Below are 15,491 nucleotides of genomic sequence, written 5' to 3'. Positions count from 1 at the left end.
TACAATTCGTGTCCGAGTAATGGACCGAAATCTTTTTTTTTTTTAATGTAAAGACTAAATATCTAATTCCATCTATCACAAGCCCAGAATGCTTGATGGCTTTTTTAGCATCACAAGCCCTGGCTCAACAAATGAATCCCCTTAAAAAGGTGACAAACTCAATCAGTTTTAGAAGACTGGAGATCAAACTAGAAGATTAATCTTAGTAGTACCTGGGAGAGATCCAATAGTTAAGGTGGGTGGAAAGGTCCTGAAAATCTGGATGATGAGAATTTCTGCTTCAATGATTTGATTAAAAAGTTCCAGATAAGACTATAAAATATTGGTCCAGTCAATGAAGGCTGAATCATATACAAGTGCTTATGACATCTACATTAATACTAAATGGGCTCATGACGATTTACCTTAATACCAAAAGGAATTCATAATGATGAAGCCATTATTTTAAAATGATACCAGAAGCTGAAGATAAACACATACATATCCATGAAACAGACAGAAATTGTATTCCAGAGCAGCATCAGAGCTGAAAACACCTTGGAACCTCTTAGCCTGAGTCACTGATCTCCTTGATAAATAAGAAAAGCATGTCCCTGCATCTCATCTTCACTCTTATTAACATTCTCTCTGCTTCTTTTAAGTGAAAAGCCACAGAACTTTGAACATTTAATTACCCAGAGATGTCCACACTTCTGCCTTAGCAGGACTAGATTTAAAAACACAAGAAAGCAAAACAACGACTGTTCTCACGGATCTAAGATCCCAGCTCCGGTTCACGTTTAGCCAAGGCTCAGAGGGAGCAGAGCTCAAGTTAACTTGATAAAAACTTCCGCACTGTGTGCCATGAATGCTCCTTTAGTCACCTACTCTTTGTTGTGGCTATTCACAAGGAAGAAATCTGGGTTCTTACTTGTAGATACAAGAACTGTCTCTTTTAACACCACCGGGACAAATTAAACAAGCACCGCTTTGTTCCCCTGCTGGAACACTTGTTCTGCTGCGCACACATCAAGTTTGGGTTTGATTTATTTCCTTCGGCATCTGTCCGCCCCTAGGGAGCGGATGGCACAGACTGGACTGCAGACCTGACCTAGTGTAGGGAAAGGGGAGGCAAGGACCGAAGGCAACTCCGACTCTGCAATGTCACTTGCATCTTCGCTCACCCGCTGTTGCTCACGACCCGAGAGTACGCGTCGCATGCAAGCTGGGGAGAGTTTGAAGATTTGATGCCTACCACGGATTGCTCCACGTACAACGAGGATACTGCTGTCTCCTCTCCAGTCACACCCCTGCCCTCTCTCCAAACCTCCCGGTGGGCTCACCCAGTTAAGAGCAAGGAGAGTACAACGCGGGTGGCTGGTGGGGGAGAAAACTTTTGCTGCAGCAGAAAGGCACTGGGAGCCCTTTCGCCCGGCTTCAAGCTGCCCAGTGACACCCGATGCGAAGGGCCAGAGACCAGCCCGATCCACCCGCCCTGCCCCACTTTCTGCACGTGGCCCAAGCCCCGGCGCCGCAGCGCCCCGCGTCTGCATCCCGCCCCCCGCCGCGGCGCCGGGTCGACTCACGCTGCTGTTGTGGCCCGACCAGTGCACCATGGCTTGGTTGTGCGCCGAGTCCCCGGTCAGCGCGAAGGTGCTGCTGGTCAGTTTCAGCTCCTCCAGCCTGAAGCGGGTGGCTTTGCCCTGCGGCTGCTCGGGGGAGGCTGCCGCCGCCTCCCTGCCCTGCTGGTCCCGCTCCGCCGGGACCCCCCTGGCTCGCCTCCGCTCCGCCTGGCTCCGTCTCAGCCGGCTGCCGCGGGGCGCAAGCCCCACCGGGGTCCGCTCTTCGCCTCGCCGGCCCGGCAGGGCGGGCGCAGACCCGCGGGAGGGAGCTCGGGGCAGGCCGGGGCGCGCTGGGGATGCGCTGGGGTCGGGCTGGCCGGTAGGTTTCTCCTGGCTGGGAGCAGCTGGGGAGGTCACTTTTCCCCCAGCCGCCGGGAACCGCCTCGCCTCTTCCCCGCGGCCCGGCCACCCGGACATGAATAATAATCCCCGCTGCGGCCGAGGCGGCTTCCCCGGGGCCAGGCAGGCGCGGCAGGTTATCTCGGCCCCGCTGGTGCCAAAGGTGCAGAGGAATTGGACAAGCCAGGTCCCGGCGAGCAGAGCCACCCGCCAGCCCGCTGGGGACCGGCCCGTAACTTTTCCCATGGCTGCGGCTGCCGGCGAGAGGCTGGGAGAGAGACACCACATTCACCCGGAGCAGAGGGAAGACGGCACCAACTCCATGCAAGTTTCAGGCAGGGCTGGATTCGCTGCAGGCAGGGGAAGGAGAAAAACGGCTGTCTTCTCTCTCTCTCTCTCTCGTTTCTTATCCCCCCGCCAACCCAACCTAACCCCCCAGGGCTGGCTGGGCTGATCAGGCTTTTGGATGGAAGGAAAAGCCACAACCACCCGGGGGGAGGAGCTGGATTGAAGTCAGAGCGAGAGCACCCCGGTTGGTGATTTCCTCCGCTTGTGCAATCAGTCACCAATCGCCTCTCCCGGCTCGCGTTCGCCCCAGCAGCTCCGCTGGGATGCTCGGCAGGTTTACAGCGGCGGATGAGCTGTTCCTCGCCAACACACGCACACAGCACTAGGCACTCGCCTTAACTTTTATAGCCTCCCCCCTACACACATACACGATCTCTGCCTTTGCTCCCGCCCACACGCCTGGCTTTCCCATGATCATATGCCACCTCCCCAGACCTGCGTCCTGTTGAAAGTTCCGACTCTCCCCGCAACTCCTCTGAAAATACAGAAGCGCAAACATGTCCCCCGGGGAATGAAGGAACAAACATCCCCCCCCCACCACCACCACCAGTAGCCTCCTGGTTCTTTTTTTCCTAAAAGGGATTGAGCGTCTAATTTGCAACACCTGCCTCTTCTCCCAGTCTGATGAGGGGGTAACTTCAGGAGAGTTCGTTACCCCAGTCACAGCAGGGTGAGTAGAGAAGCAGCCCCACCGCCTTTGAAGGACATGGGGTGCATTTGCATAGAGTGAAGTCATGGGTCCCTTCCTCTATGGGTCCCTCCAAAATTCGTCATGGGTCCCTCCAATTCGCTCTGAATTGAGATAAATCACTCAGGCATTGCAAAGATTTGCTCAGATTAATACTGTCAGGAAAAGGCACATGATTTGGGAAATGAAATGACAACGGAGGGGGGAGGAGGAGATTCCCACCAGTGATTTCGTGGAAACCAGAGATAACCCTGTGGTCTAAGCTATCTGGCCGTGAGCTCTAAATAATCAAGTTCTCAGGGAGGGGTCTGTTTCTTTCCCCTCGTCTCTCTCTCTCTCTCTCTCTCTGGTTTTTCTGCAGTTTTCATTATCACAACATTACTTACTGAGGTTATTTTTACCTTCCCTTTTAACAATTCCTTGTTAACACTTATTCCCTTATTATCACTTATTATCCACATAATCAGTCATGTATTAGTAAATATATTACACACCCACATTCTCCATTTAGGTATGTGTCTGGGCACAGGTACAGACATAGGGATTCTCTAAGCTTGTTGAGAAGTGCATAAATTAAGTTTACTCCAGTAAACAATTCCTATCTGTTTATTCTCCCTTTTCCTGGTTTCATTTTAAAGGGAGTTTGTTTATTTTTAAGTATCTCGTTCTTGTGGAGAAGGAGTGTTGTAGTGTATTTCAATAAGACATTTTCAGTTACATGCACTTATTTCAGAAATCTAACTCAAATGTTTGCTGCTTGGACGCCTTGGGAATTTTGCAAGTGGTCGCACTAAAGTAAGACTTGGATTAATAAAGGTTTGGCATGACTCTCTGTGATACTTAAACAATGATGAATTGTCTGCAATCTAACCAGCAGACCCCAGCTAAATCTACTGTAAATCAATTAACTTTATACCGGCTTGCATTTCTCCTAAATAAATGGTTACTATTAAGCACATATGCTGGCAGTAATAATTAATACAGTGCATTTATACAGCTCTTTCCAGCTGTTGATCTCAAAGCACTTAAAATGTGGTTAATCATAGAATAATCAGGGTTGGAAGGCACCTCAAGAGGTCATTTCCCCGTTGTACAAATAGAGAAACTGAGGCACGGAAAGCTAAATCATTTGCCCTAGGTCGTACAGCAGGCCTGCAGCAGAGTCAGGGTTGGAACCCATGCTGTTCAGTCTTTCAGATCACAGCTGTTCTGATGGTTCCCTGGTTGTGTAACAAGATCCAAGGGGAAAAGTCTCCTAAGTAGTGGTGGGAGGGCTTAGTAGTTGTATAGAGAGCTGTGCAGAGATCGGTATTTCCTCTGGTAATTAGGACAGTTCAAGAGGGATTTCTCCAAAGATGACTCTAGCCTGCAGTGGAAATGTCAGTGCAACCCCCATGAGGAGGATTAGTTTATGCTAAACAGGAAGAAAAAAGAAAGAGAGGCAATAAATAAGCTCCATGTAGTTAGATATTTACCTTATGACGGTTGGCGAATAGTATTTGTGCAATCTAGATTAAAAGTCTTGAAAACAATTTATGAGAAAAGACTGAGAAAGACAGGCTTTGTTTAGGCTGGAGAAGAGAAGACTGAGGGGGGAACATGATAACAGTTTTCAAGTACATGAAAGGTTGTTACTAGGAGGAGAATGAAAAATTGTTCTCCTTAACCTCTGAGGATAGGACAAGAAGCAAAGGGCTTAAAGTGCAGCAAGAGAGGTTTAGGTTGAACATTAGGAAAAACTTCCTAACGGTCAGGGTAGTTAAGCCCTGCAATAAATTGCCAAGAAAGCTGTGGGATCTCCATCATTGGAGGTTTTTTAAGAACAGGAAAGACAAACACCTGTCAGAGAGAGTCCAATTCTCACCTAGTCCCTTTATTGCAGAGCTTGTATGATGATCCTCTGCCTGGGCCATCAATGGGCTCTGAACCCAGATGCTTGAGCATAAAAGAACCTTCTACTGCATGAGCTAACGAGTAGCTCTCCAAGTTGGCTCTTATCCTGTTAGGCAGACCAGTCACTATAGGGGGATAAAGATGTGCACCCAGCCCAGGTGGATTACACTTAGGAGCACCCGGGGAATGATTGTGTAGAGAAAGGATTCCCAGGCATGCTGCTCTCCAAAAGCCATGCTTTAAAAATGGAATCAGCAGCACTCATGAAAACCGTCACGTCCCATGGGCTCCCAAATACTACCTGGTTTGACAACACACAAGGTGTACCATGGGAGCAGAGTAGATTGTATCACTTATCCAACTCCACCCCTGCTGTTGGAATGTCGTGCAGCTTCCATCAGGGGTGGCAGGATATAACTGGGTCAATAGTTTGCTCTTTCATTTCACACAACTGTGGCTAACATTCGCAGGACTCGTGGAGCTGGACTGATCCCTTTGCTGCGACAGGCGGCATCGGAGCTGAAGGTGGTGATTCTACTACAAGAGTGAACGCAAAACAAGTCCCCCATTGCCCCCTTGTCTCTGCTTCTGGCTAAGAACACTTAGGGAGACCCGGCCAACTTAAGGAGATCTCCTTCTAGTGCTGTACTGCCAGAGAGGAATTGGTGGTAGCAGCAGGGACAAGCTACAGGGTGGGGTATTCACTCAGGCTGCCTGCGGCGTTCCTGGGCTCAGACGTCCCCCCTACTCCACAACACCTCGAACTCAGAGGCTCATTGTGAAAATGTAGGGCTAAACTGCTTGTGATGTTTGGATTATCACAGTCCAGCCTGCTAGGGCCCCAGTCTAAACTGAATTGCATGAGCAGAACCCTGCTTTATTTGAGTGCTGGGGTCCAACTGCAGAGTTCTCAGCACGGGACTAGGGTGTAGAATAGCGAACTAACCTGACCATGCCTAGACCATGCCAGCGGCAAGTTCCCTTTTCAGACTTGTAAAATAACTCTTCCACAGAGGATCTAAGTCATAATTTTAACATTTGCAAGTCACAATTTAGGAAATAGTGGTTTGGGGGGGGGGGGGATTGATTTGGCTTCTTTTAGAAAAAAAAAGTTTTCAATCCTAGTTATGAACAGATTTTTCCATTCTCTAAATAAAACAGGCAATAATTATTATAGATCAAAACAACCATTTTCAAGAGCTTTTTATTCTATTAAGCAAAGGGAAATGTAGCCACCCCAATTGTTTTTCCAGAGGATTCATATGTACACAAGTATTATCCAGATCAGGTCCCATGACTTCAGATAGGATTAAGACACTGGGGACACAAGAATGTTAAATTCCCGTTTCAAATCAATCTACAACTGGTATCTTCTTGCCACTGGATTTAATTTACCTACTTCCAAAAAGGTGATTGCAGTTTTTAAACTATTAACTTTAATAACTCATCCAAAATTAATTTACATGAAAACTCCCTTGCTATTCCAAATAATCAAAGCCAACGTCAGTGCCTTTCCAAAAATAATCTGCACTGATTTTAACACTGGCTTCCTCTAGCCTGAAAATGTATGAAGTAGTTTTAGTTCCTCTAAATATTAACAGCAAGGGCTTTCTGTTCTTTTACCCCCTATCCCCTCCACAGTCTGATGGAAAGGCTGGGGTTTAAGATAATCTCAAAACAGTGTAGAAGTGGTGATTTGTAATTCAACTTTACTTTGCTAAGACCTCAAATACAGAGAGGTGCAATTTAGCATCAGATGGCGGGTAAAGCCTGAGATTTGGGTGTTAGGTGCATTAAATAAAAGTCCTTGTTTATAGGGCCAGATAAGCGCTCCACACCCACAATTGGTGCTTAAGAGCACTCAGTTTCCATTTAATAGTGCCCGTCATCCAGCAGGACTCATTGAGAACTATGGGAAGTGCTGGCCACTTTATGCAGGTGCCTAAAAGGGAACTGTTGGGTTTAAAGCTCTACTGAAATTCTAGTCTGTGCTGTCTTTGCTGATTCACCTTCACATCTGAATTCCAAGTGCTTTTTCTCACCAGTCCCTCAGAGCTCACATTTCTTTCCTCTTTGATCCCGGTCTCTCCTCTCACCCTCACAACTGCTGAGTCTTCATCATGCCTACATTAAAGCTCCTAGGATGCTGCCTTTACGCACACTGCCCCATTACCGGTCACTTCTGCTCATCCATTCCACCTTGGCACATCCCTTGTCCATACAATTTCACTCCCAAATCTCCTCCCATGACTGGTTAGTGTCCGGTTGACTTGAGAGTCTCCCAGTTCATGGTTAACAATTTCCCTTTATAGTTGGCAATCTAGGAAACTTTGAAAACCACCTTGAACATGTGGTATTTGCGTTGCAGCAGTGTCTAGAGCACATTGTGCCAGGCATTCCAAATACACATAGTAAGACATCCCTGACACAAGCCACTTACAATCTAAACCAGGGGTAGGCAACCTATGGCACGCGTGCCAAAGGCGGCGCGCGAGCTGATTTTTAGTGGCACTCACACTGCCTGGGTCCTGGCCACCGGTCCGGGGGGCTCTGCATTTTAATTTAATTTTAAATGAAGCTTCTTAAACATTTTAAAAACCTTATTTACTTTACATACAATAGTTTAGTTATATAGTATAGACATATTGAAAGAGACCTTCTAAAAATGTTAAAATGTATGACTGGCACGCAAAGCCTTAAATTAGAGTGAATAAATGAAGACTCGGCACACCACTTCTGAAAGGTTGCCAACCCCTGATCTAAACAAACAAGACAGATAAAAGGTAGGAGGAAACAGAGGCACAGAGTGAAGAACGGATTTGTCTATGGTCATATAGCAGGCCAGGGGCAGATGTGGGACTGAGACACAGCTCCCCTTAGGGCACTGGCCTTGGACTATCTACTATACCATGACAGGTTTCAGAAGAAGTATGCATCCGAAGAAGTGGGCTGTAGTCCACGAAAGCTTATGCTCTAATAAATTTGTTAGTCTCTAAGGTGCCACAAGTACTCCTGTTCTTCTTTTTACTATACCATGGTATATCCTAGTATTGGCTTCCTTTTGCAGGTGTTCAAATGACCCCTGTTTTTCTCCCATGCTTTCTCCAAAGGTTTATTCATTGTTATGGACTTTGCCTGCTGGAAAGCCAACTTCCCACATAGCTCGTCTCTCTGCCGCACGGCCCATGCACAAACTCATTCTTAGTTTTGTTTACATGGATAAGAACTATTATTTTCAGCCAACCCAATTCCTTCAGCAGTTGCTTGGTGCTCTCCAGCAAGGTTTTGCCGCTGTCTGCATTGTGTTTCTTTCCATTCTAGACCCCACTGCCTTTCCCATCTCTTAAAAGGGCAATGGGGACTGTATCCTTATTGCCTCCAACAGGCAGCATCAAGTTTTTCCTTCCATTACAACCTTGCAAATCTGCATTTTGAAACATGCAAGTCAAAAGTAGGTGATAGCTTTCTGTGAATACTAAATATTATTCAAGCCACTTTCTGTAGTCAGACTACTTGAGTACTGTAAATCTTCCAAAGAGAGTAAGATGCATACATTTATCTCTATTTTATTTTAATCCCCCCACCACCTTTTTTTCCCCAGAGATCACTGAATTTTAGTCATCCTTGAAAAAGTAGCCTGACTTATCAGCTCTGGGTTTATTTGTATTGACAAGACAATAAAAATTCTTGTCTATCACTGTCACCTTTAGCTCTTCACTTGACTCTGGAAGAATTTAATAGAGGCAAGAGAATAATGATGAAGAAAAAAAGATTAAAATTTAATGGTCTGTGAACGCTATTTGCAGTTTGTCATCGTTACAGAGGCTATTTTTTTCTCCCCTGTGTTTTCCATTGAAATTCTCACTGCCCGGAATGGACACCAACTAAAGGTTCTAGGTGCAAAATAAAGTTTTGGCTAGAGAGAAAGAGCAAAAGCTTTTCATTCTCATGACGGGAGAGGGGAAGATAAGAGAGAAACGCACCTGAGGCTGATTGAAGACATGAGCCTGCTCTTGCTGAAGGTTCTTTATTCCTGGACCAGACTAATAGATGGACAACCATTTTGCACGGTGAGAAAGATTAATCCTAAAATAACCTGTTTTACTCTGCTGCGGTATCCTAAGTAGCAGGATGAAACGGGCAGGGAGGAAGGCTGCTTTCGAGCCCAAGCACTACTGGCCTGATAGCTTTATTTTCCTCCCAGTAATATTTCCGGTCCCCTTGTATTCATGATGAGGTGGAAAGTTTGGGGTCATCTTGACATTCTTCGTGAATCCATTTTTTACCATGTTACCCCAAAGTCTTCATTTAATGCATGAGACCTATTAAGTGAAACTGACTAGAAACTGGTAAGCTATGCAGGCAAAATGCAAACAAATAGCACAAAGGGTGAAAGGAACTTAGAACTAATGCAGTTATCCCAAATGCAAACCTTTATATCACCCCAAGCTACCATCCTCTCCCCACACTCTGTATAGATAGGGTGAAATCTTGGCCCCACTGAAGTCAGTGGAAAAACTCCAATTGATTTCATTGGGGCCAGGATTTCACCAATAATCTCCTTTTAAATGTATACATACTACACAGTATAATTCCAGTTACCCAAATTACTTTTATCCAAACATCCTAGTTATCCAAATCCATAGCGTGCCCCCCCTCCCATGTGAACTTGCAGCTCAAAATAGCACTCCGTTTATCTGAATAGCTGGTCATCCCAAACTTTTGGATGTCCCATCCCCCACCCTGGCCATTCACATGAACATAGAGTGACAAGATGTCCCGATTTTGTAGGGACAGTCCCAATTTTTGGGTATTTTTCTTATATAGGCACCTATTACCCCCCACCCCTGTCCGAATTTTTCACACTTGCTGTCTGGTCACCCTATGTGAACAGAATATACTGTAAATATGCCAGGTGACATTTGAAGTCCCCTTTAAACCTATGATTCTAATATATTAAACTCATTTGGATACAGTTTCATTACATTTAAAATAATATGGTTTGTGCTTTTCTTGTACCCAGATTTCACTCCACAAATTTTGTCAATATCCAAACTAACTTTCTTTAATGCTCTCCTAAAAGTTGTACAGCTACTGGACGAATAACATTTTACCCCCTGAATTTGTAAATGCTTATTCAAGTCCAAATCCAAGTGTAGGCTTTCTCTACGTTTCTATTCAAACGTGTGTTAACTCGCAGGATGTTAAACAAGATTTGCACTTGGGTGCACTTAGTTCAAAGTCAGTTTTTAACTCCTGTGAGTTAACACAACTCCTAAAGATCATGTTTCAAGATTACCTAATCTTCCCAGTTTGGACAAAAGCTTGAATCTCAGCTCATTTATGGCCTATTGACTTCAATGGGCTTTGGATCAGGTCCTTCCAAAACATAACGCAGCATAACCAGCCGTGAACCCCCACACTCTCCCCACCATTGACAGTGTTATCTGGAGCTACAGCAGTTGCAGTTCCCCATGTCTACGTACAGAGAAGAACGCAGGATCTCATATACCACCGGTCGGTAACTCACAGCAAATGCTGACTTCTTTATAGCAACCACTGCATTATAACTTATCTCCGGTGTGTCTCCTTTCATCATAGGAAGAGCTGCAGTCCGGATTCAAACTCTGAGCAGTCAGTCAGTTAGCTCAGTTCAATTTATATGCCTCCTTTCTCTCCAGGAAGATTTCCTTATCAGAATTTCAAATCCTCACCAGTTATTCTTCAGAAAAATATTGACACGCACGGGTCATTCTACCTCCCCTTAACATCTGTGTGGCTGAATTCTTAGCACGAACAAGCTATCATACTTTCTTATCTAATTTGTTCCTTTGCAGCTTCCAAGAAGAAGCAAAAAAATAAAATGGAGCGGAGAGATCATACCTTTTTTTACCAGGTAGGTCATATCTCTGCACAACTTTTTTTGCCCTTTATTATAGTACACTCTTTACAATGGAGCAACCAGCACAATTATTGTGATTGGTGGGTGGTCAACAAACTTAATTAGGTCTGGTGGGGATTTGAACAGGACGGTGAGATACTATGTTACTAGAATTATTGCCTGTTTGCCATGGAGTCCTCTGTAAAAATATGACGCCATTTGCTTGTATTCTCAATTTTTGTACCATCTTTTCTTTCCTTTCCTCCCTCATCTGGCTTCTTTGGGCTGGAGAGTCTGCAATGACATCTGCTTATGGAGGCATCATTGCAAAGCTGTCATTGTTGCTATGAGCCTGGCAACATAGCGCCAAACCGGACTAGTGATCCACCGGCCTGTGCCAATTCAAAAACATGCCATGAGGTTTATTCCTTTTCCTTTATGGGGCAGTGGCTCTGGAAGCCGCTGCTGGTCTGGAGCGCTCAGGAAACGCGGAAGGGGGAAGGAATGCAGCTTTGACATCTTGCCTACCGATTCTGAAGTTTTAAGTGGGATGGTGGAGCTGTCGAGAGCCACATTCATTCACCAAAGAGTCCTGTTATAGACTAACAGACATAGTGGAGAATGAGCTTTTGTGGGTGAATATCCACTTCGTCAGATGCAACGAAAAGCTCATGCTCCAATATGTCTGTTCGTCTATAAGGTGCCACAAGACTCTTTGCTGCTTTTACAGATCCAGACTAACACGGCTCCCCCTCGGATACTTGACATTCATTCACGTGTCCAAAAACACCCCCATAATGGATTCCCCCTGAAAAAGGGGGGGAGGGAGGAAGGCATATTGATTTTCTAAAAGGATGGAATGCTGTTATTTTCCAATTAATGCTCCACATTAGAGAGCAATCTGGCTGGAAAGAAACAGTTAAGCAGGCTGAAAAGCTGCTCTCTGCACTTTTTTCGACAGTGATTTGCTTTCCCTCGACTTCGTTCAAAAACCCACCACAACTATTCAGGCCAGATCCTCAGCTGGCATAAATTGCTCTGGCATTAGCATTAATGGGACTATGCAGGCTTGTACCAGCTAGGGATCTAGCCTATCAGGCTTCAGCAAAAAGTGCAGTCTAGTGAGGACTGGTTTACTGTCAGACCAATTATGATAATGCCATCTAGCTCTTATATGCACTTTTCATTAGAAACTCTCAATGCATTTTATGATGGAGGTCAGGATAATGACCTGCATTTTTACAGATAGGGAAACAGGCACAGAGAGAAGAGGAGACTTGGCCAAGGTCACCCTGCAGGCTAGTGGCATAGCTTGGAAGTAAACCCAGGGCTCCTGAGTTCGAATTCTAGCTCTGTGTGCTATCCACTAGGCTATCCTTATATGCTGCCTTTTATCCCAGCTCCCAAAGCACTTTAGAAGGGCGGGTAAGCATTATTAACCTGCGAAGGAAACTGAGTCACAGATGTGGTGAAGGGACTTGCTATCTAAGGTGAGTGGCAGAGTCAAACAGAACTGCCAGTACTTTAGGGGTGATATGAGCAGCGAGGGTTGGGGGCCTGATGGATCCGCATCCTTGGATCTCTAGGGAGCAGCCACCCACCACATGGTATGGGAGGGGAGTCAAGGGAAGACATGAGCCATGGAGGATACAGCAGCCCTGACAGGCTGTGGGGTCGTGTGTGGCAGAGAAATCCTTCTCCGCTGAACCCTGCAGAACACATCTGGGCACACGCAATCTACTCCAGCTCTGGGTAGGTGCCAGGAGCTGCACCACTCTTGGATAAATCTTCATTTCTCCTTAAAACATTCCATCTTTGGGGGCTCAGGCAGGGCACCCCCTCTTGTGAAAACACAGCCCAGAGGGGTGTGTTGCAGCGCAAGGTACCACCTGCAAGTCCTGCTCCACGGTGGGACCCACCATGGAGAACAGCCAGAAGATTAACTGATTCAGGCCATGGCCTGGGTTCAGGGACCTCGGCTGCCCTCCCTTGGAGGATCACGGTGGAGAGCAATAGTGTACACACAACCTCCCCTCCTGCAGTGAAGATTCACACACAGCAATCTTCTCCTTGATGCAACTTGCATGAACAGCTGGAGGGGGTGGGGAGAGAGAGGGGAAATCAAGCCTTTGATCTTTAAAGCAGCTAACAAAATAAGAGTGACCAGATTGTCTACTCAGCCTCTGCATATGGGAACAACAGACAAGAGCAAACAGTTCACGTAAGGGAGCAAGGTAAGAGCATGGTGGTAGATATCATGTTTGTTGCACTGGCCACAATGTACCACTATGTAACAGAATAATACAGCCAGAGTCTAGTTTCTGCGCTCCTAAAATCCTGTAGTACTTTTCCCAGGCTCTCTTTCTTCCACATCTGCCATTGCAGCGTCGCCCTTTGGTGTTCCTGACAGCAATACAATACATGGCCAGTTCAGCATTTACAGCTGAGGATTCTAGAACAGGACAGCAAGGGGGGAGAACAAGGAAATCATGTACTGTAGGACTCAACTCTGTAAAGAGAGGAACAGACAAATGAAAGCTCTGGGAGGGATATCTAGCTTTTTGGTTCCACATACAGCATGAGGAAGGCATCCCCCCACCCGCCATTAGTATGTTTCTAATGAGCTTTAGTGGTGGGGCAAAGGAGTGGATTGTCAGCCCTAGACACTGAACTCATCTATTCCCTGAACAAGTAAAGTTCTACAAGCTACATTACCCCACCAACAGACCTCAGTCCTGACCTGAAGGAACCACTTCTAGGGGTCACGAGAGCTATTCAGTCTCTATTCCCAGTAAGCCTTAGCCTTTCAGCTGAGGCTGCCTTCCAGGTTGCCAAAAGTACTAAATTGCAGCGATGGGGACATTTCTTCTCTATGCAGGAGACAGGGTTGTGTGGTTGACACAGCACTGGACTGGGATTCTGGAGATCTGCCACTGACATGCATGCGGTGTGACCTTGGGTAGGTCCCTGTCCCTCTGCTTCCTTCCCACCCATTGTCTGCCTCCTCTATTAAGACTGTAATGTCTTTGGGGAAGGGGTTGTTTCTTATTGGGTGCAGCCATGAACTGGACTGGGTCCTCTAAGCTATTCTGCAATATAAATAGATAAATATTACATCTCAGATCACATAACTCATATCATGAATCACAGGAGGTGGTTGTCACATTCTGCTCAGCACAGATGAGGCACCAGGTGGAACACTGTGTCCAGTTTTGCATGCCACACGTTAGGAAAGATGTGGACAAATTGGAGAGAGAGTTCAGAGACCAACAAAAGTGATAAAAGGTTTAGAAAACCTGACCAAGGAGGAAAGACGGGGTATGTTTAGTCTTGAGAAAAGACTGACGGGGGGACCCAATAACAGTCTTCAAATATGTTTAGGGCTGTTATAAAGATGGGGCTCAATTGTTCTCCATGTCCACTGAAGGTTGGTCAAGAAGTAATGGGCTTAAATCTGCAGCAAGAGAGATTTAGGTTCAATAGTAGGAAAAGCTTTCTAACTATAAGGAGAGTTAAGCACTGAACAGGCTTACAAGGGAGGTTGTGGAAACCCTATGGTTGGAGGTTTTGAAGAAAAATTTAGACAAAACACCTGTTGAGAATGGGTTAGGTTTCTTGGTCCAGCCTCAGTGCGGGGTCATGGATGAGATGACCTCTCAACATCTCTTCCAGCCCTACATTTCTATGACACTAGGTATGTGTGACTTGATATACAGCTATAATAGGTGATCAGAGATCTGGGCTGGATTAGGACAGGTGATATGTGACCATGCACTGCACACTTAGAAATTGACCACTTTGTGTGCCTGGGATGAGCTCTACTGTGAAAACCACTAGCAGAGCTTATTTTTCTGCCTGGGATGCTGTTTACATGTTTCTCAGAGAAGGCTGACTGAGGAAATTCCACTTTGGTAGCTTCCATGTGCATTCATTTCTGGAAGTGAAGAGCACATCACTCACAGGATCAGGCTCTGATCAATTTATGGCCTTTGTATCAGAGGCATAGAATAGTGAATTGCACATCCGACAGACAAACCATGGCAAAGATATGATTGGTTGTCAAATTACTTAATCAGTGGCAATACCAGGATCAAAGGCCAAGAGTCTTTGTGCTCCGACCACATAGTTGCCTAATGGAAATACATTTTAATTTTATGCAATCCAATATAAGATTTAAGTGTAGCATTCAATCTTAACTTCCACATTGCCTGACTTTTGATTCTAGCTCTGCACCATTAATGTTACAGTAACTAATCTGAGTTAGGTATGTAGATAGCCCCTTCTGCCATAGTGTTTGAAGAGCTCCACTTAGTCTTTAATGTACAACGTTCCTGTGAGGAAGAGAAGTGCTGCTAACCCTATTTCATAAATAGGATTATGAGCCATAGAGAGTTTAAGGCCCAGATCCTCCCAATGGGAGTTATGTACCTCATACCTTCGAAGATCTGTGCCTAAGTGATTTGTCCCACATCACATAGCACATCTGTGGCAGAGCTAGGAATTGAAGCTGGGTTTTTACCACTCTAACCACTGGACCAACCTTCCCCAACAAACTGTTCTTCGTTTAATAGTCTGAGATTAGGTAAATGAATCTGAACCCTAAAATAAAACAAACAACTAGGCAGAGGTGAAGAAAAGATACCAGCACCCTTTAGAGTTATGCATTTACTGAAACTGTGCCAGCTGTCTCTAAATGCTGTTTTCCATTTATTTCAATATATATGTTCTCATTTAGCAAATG

At 45.6% G+C, this 15,491-nt stretch overlaps 1 protein-coding gene across 2 annotated transcripts in view; it reads right to left on the bottom strand.

The window, feature by feature from the left end:
* The window catches only part of SORCS1 (sortilin related VPS10 domain containing receptor 1), a 417,040-nt gene extending 414,619 nt beyond the window's left edge, over positions 1–2,421 (bottom strand). For both annotated transcript variants that reach the window (XM_054033265.1, XM_054033266.1), the window contains exon 1: positions 1,566–2,421. In XM_054033265.1, coding sequence (XP_053889240.1) covers positions 1,566–2,228 — 663 coding nt within the window. In that variant the 5' untranslated portion in view covers positions 2,229–2,421. The remainder of the gene's footprint in view (positions 1–1,565) is intronic.
* Between the last annotated feature and the right edge of the window lie 13,070 nt (positions 2,422–15,491).

Source organism: Malaclemys terrapin, chromosome 7, assembly GCF_027887155.1.
Source record: "Malaclemys terrapin pileata isolate rMalTer1 chromosome 7, rMalTer1.hap1, whole genome shotgun sequence".
NCBI lineage: Eukaryota > Metazoa > Chordata > Testudines > Emydidae > Malaclemys > Malaclemys terrapin.
Note: the sequence above shows the minus strand (reverse complement) of the source record. Positions and strands in the feature narration are given on the sequence as shown.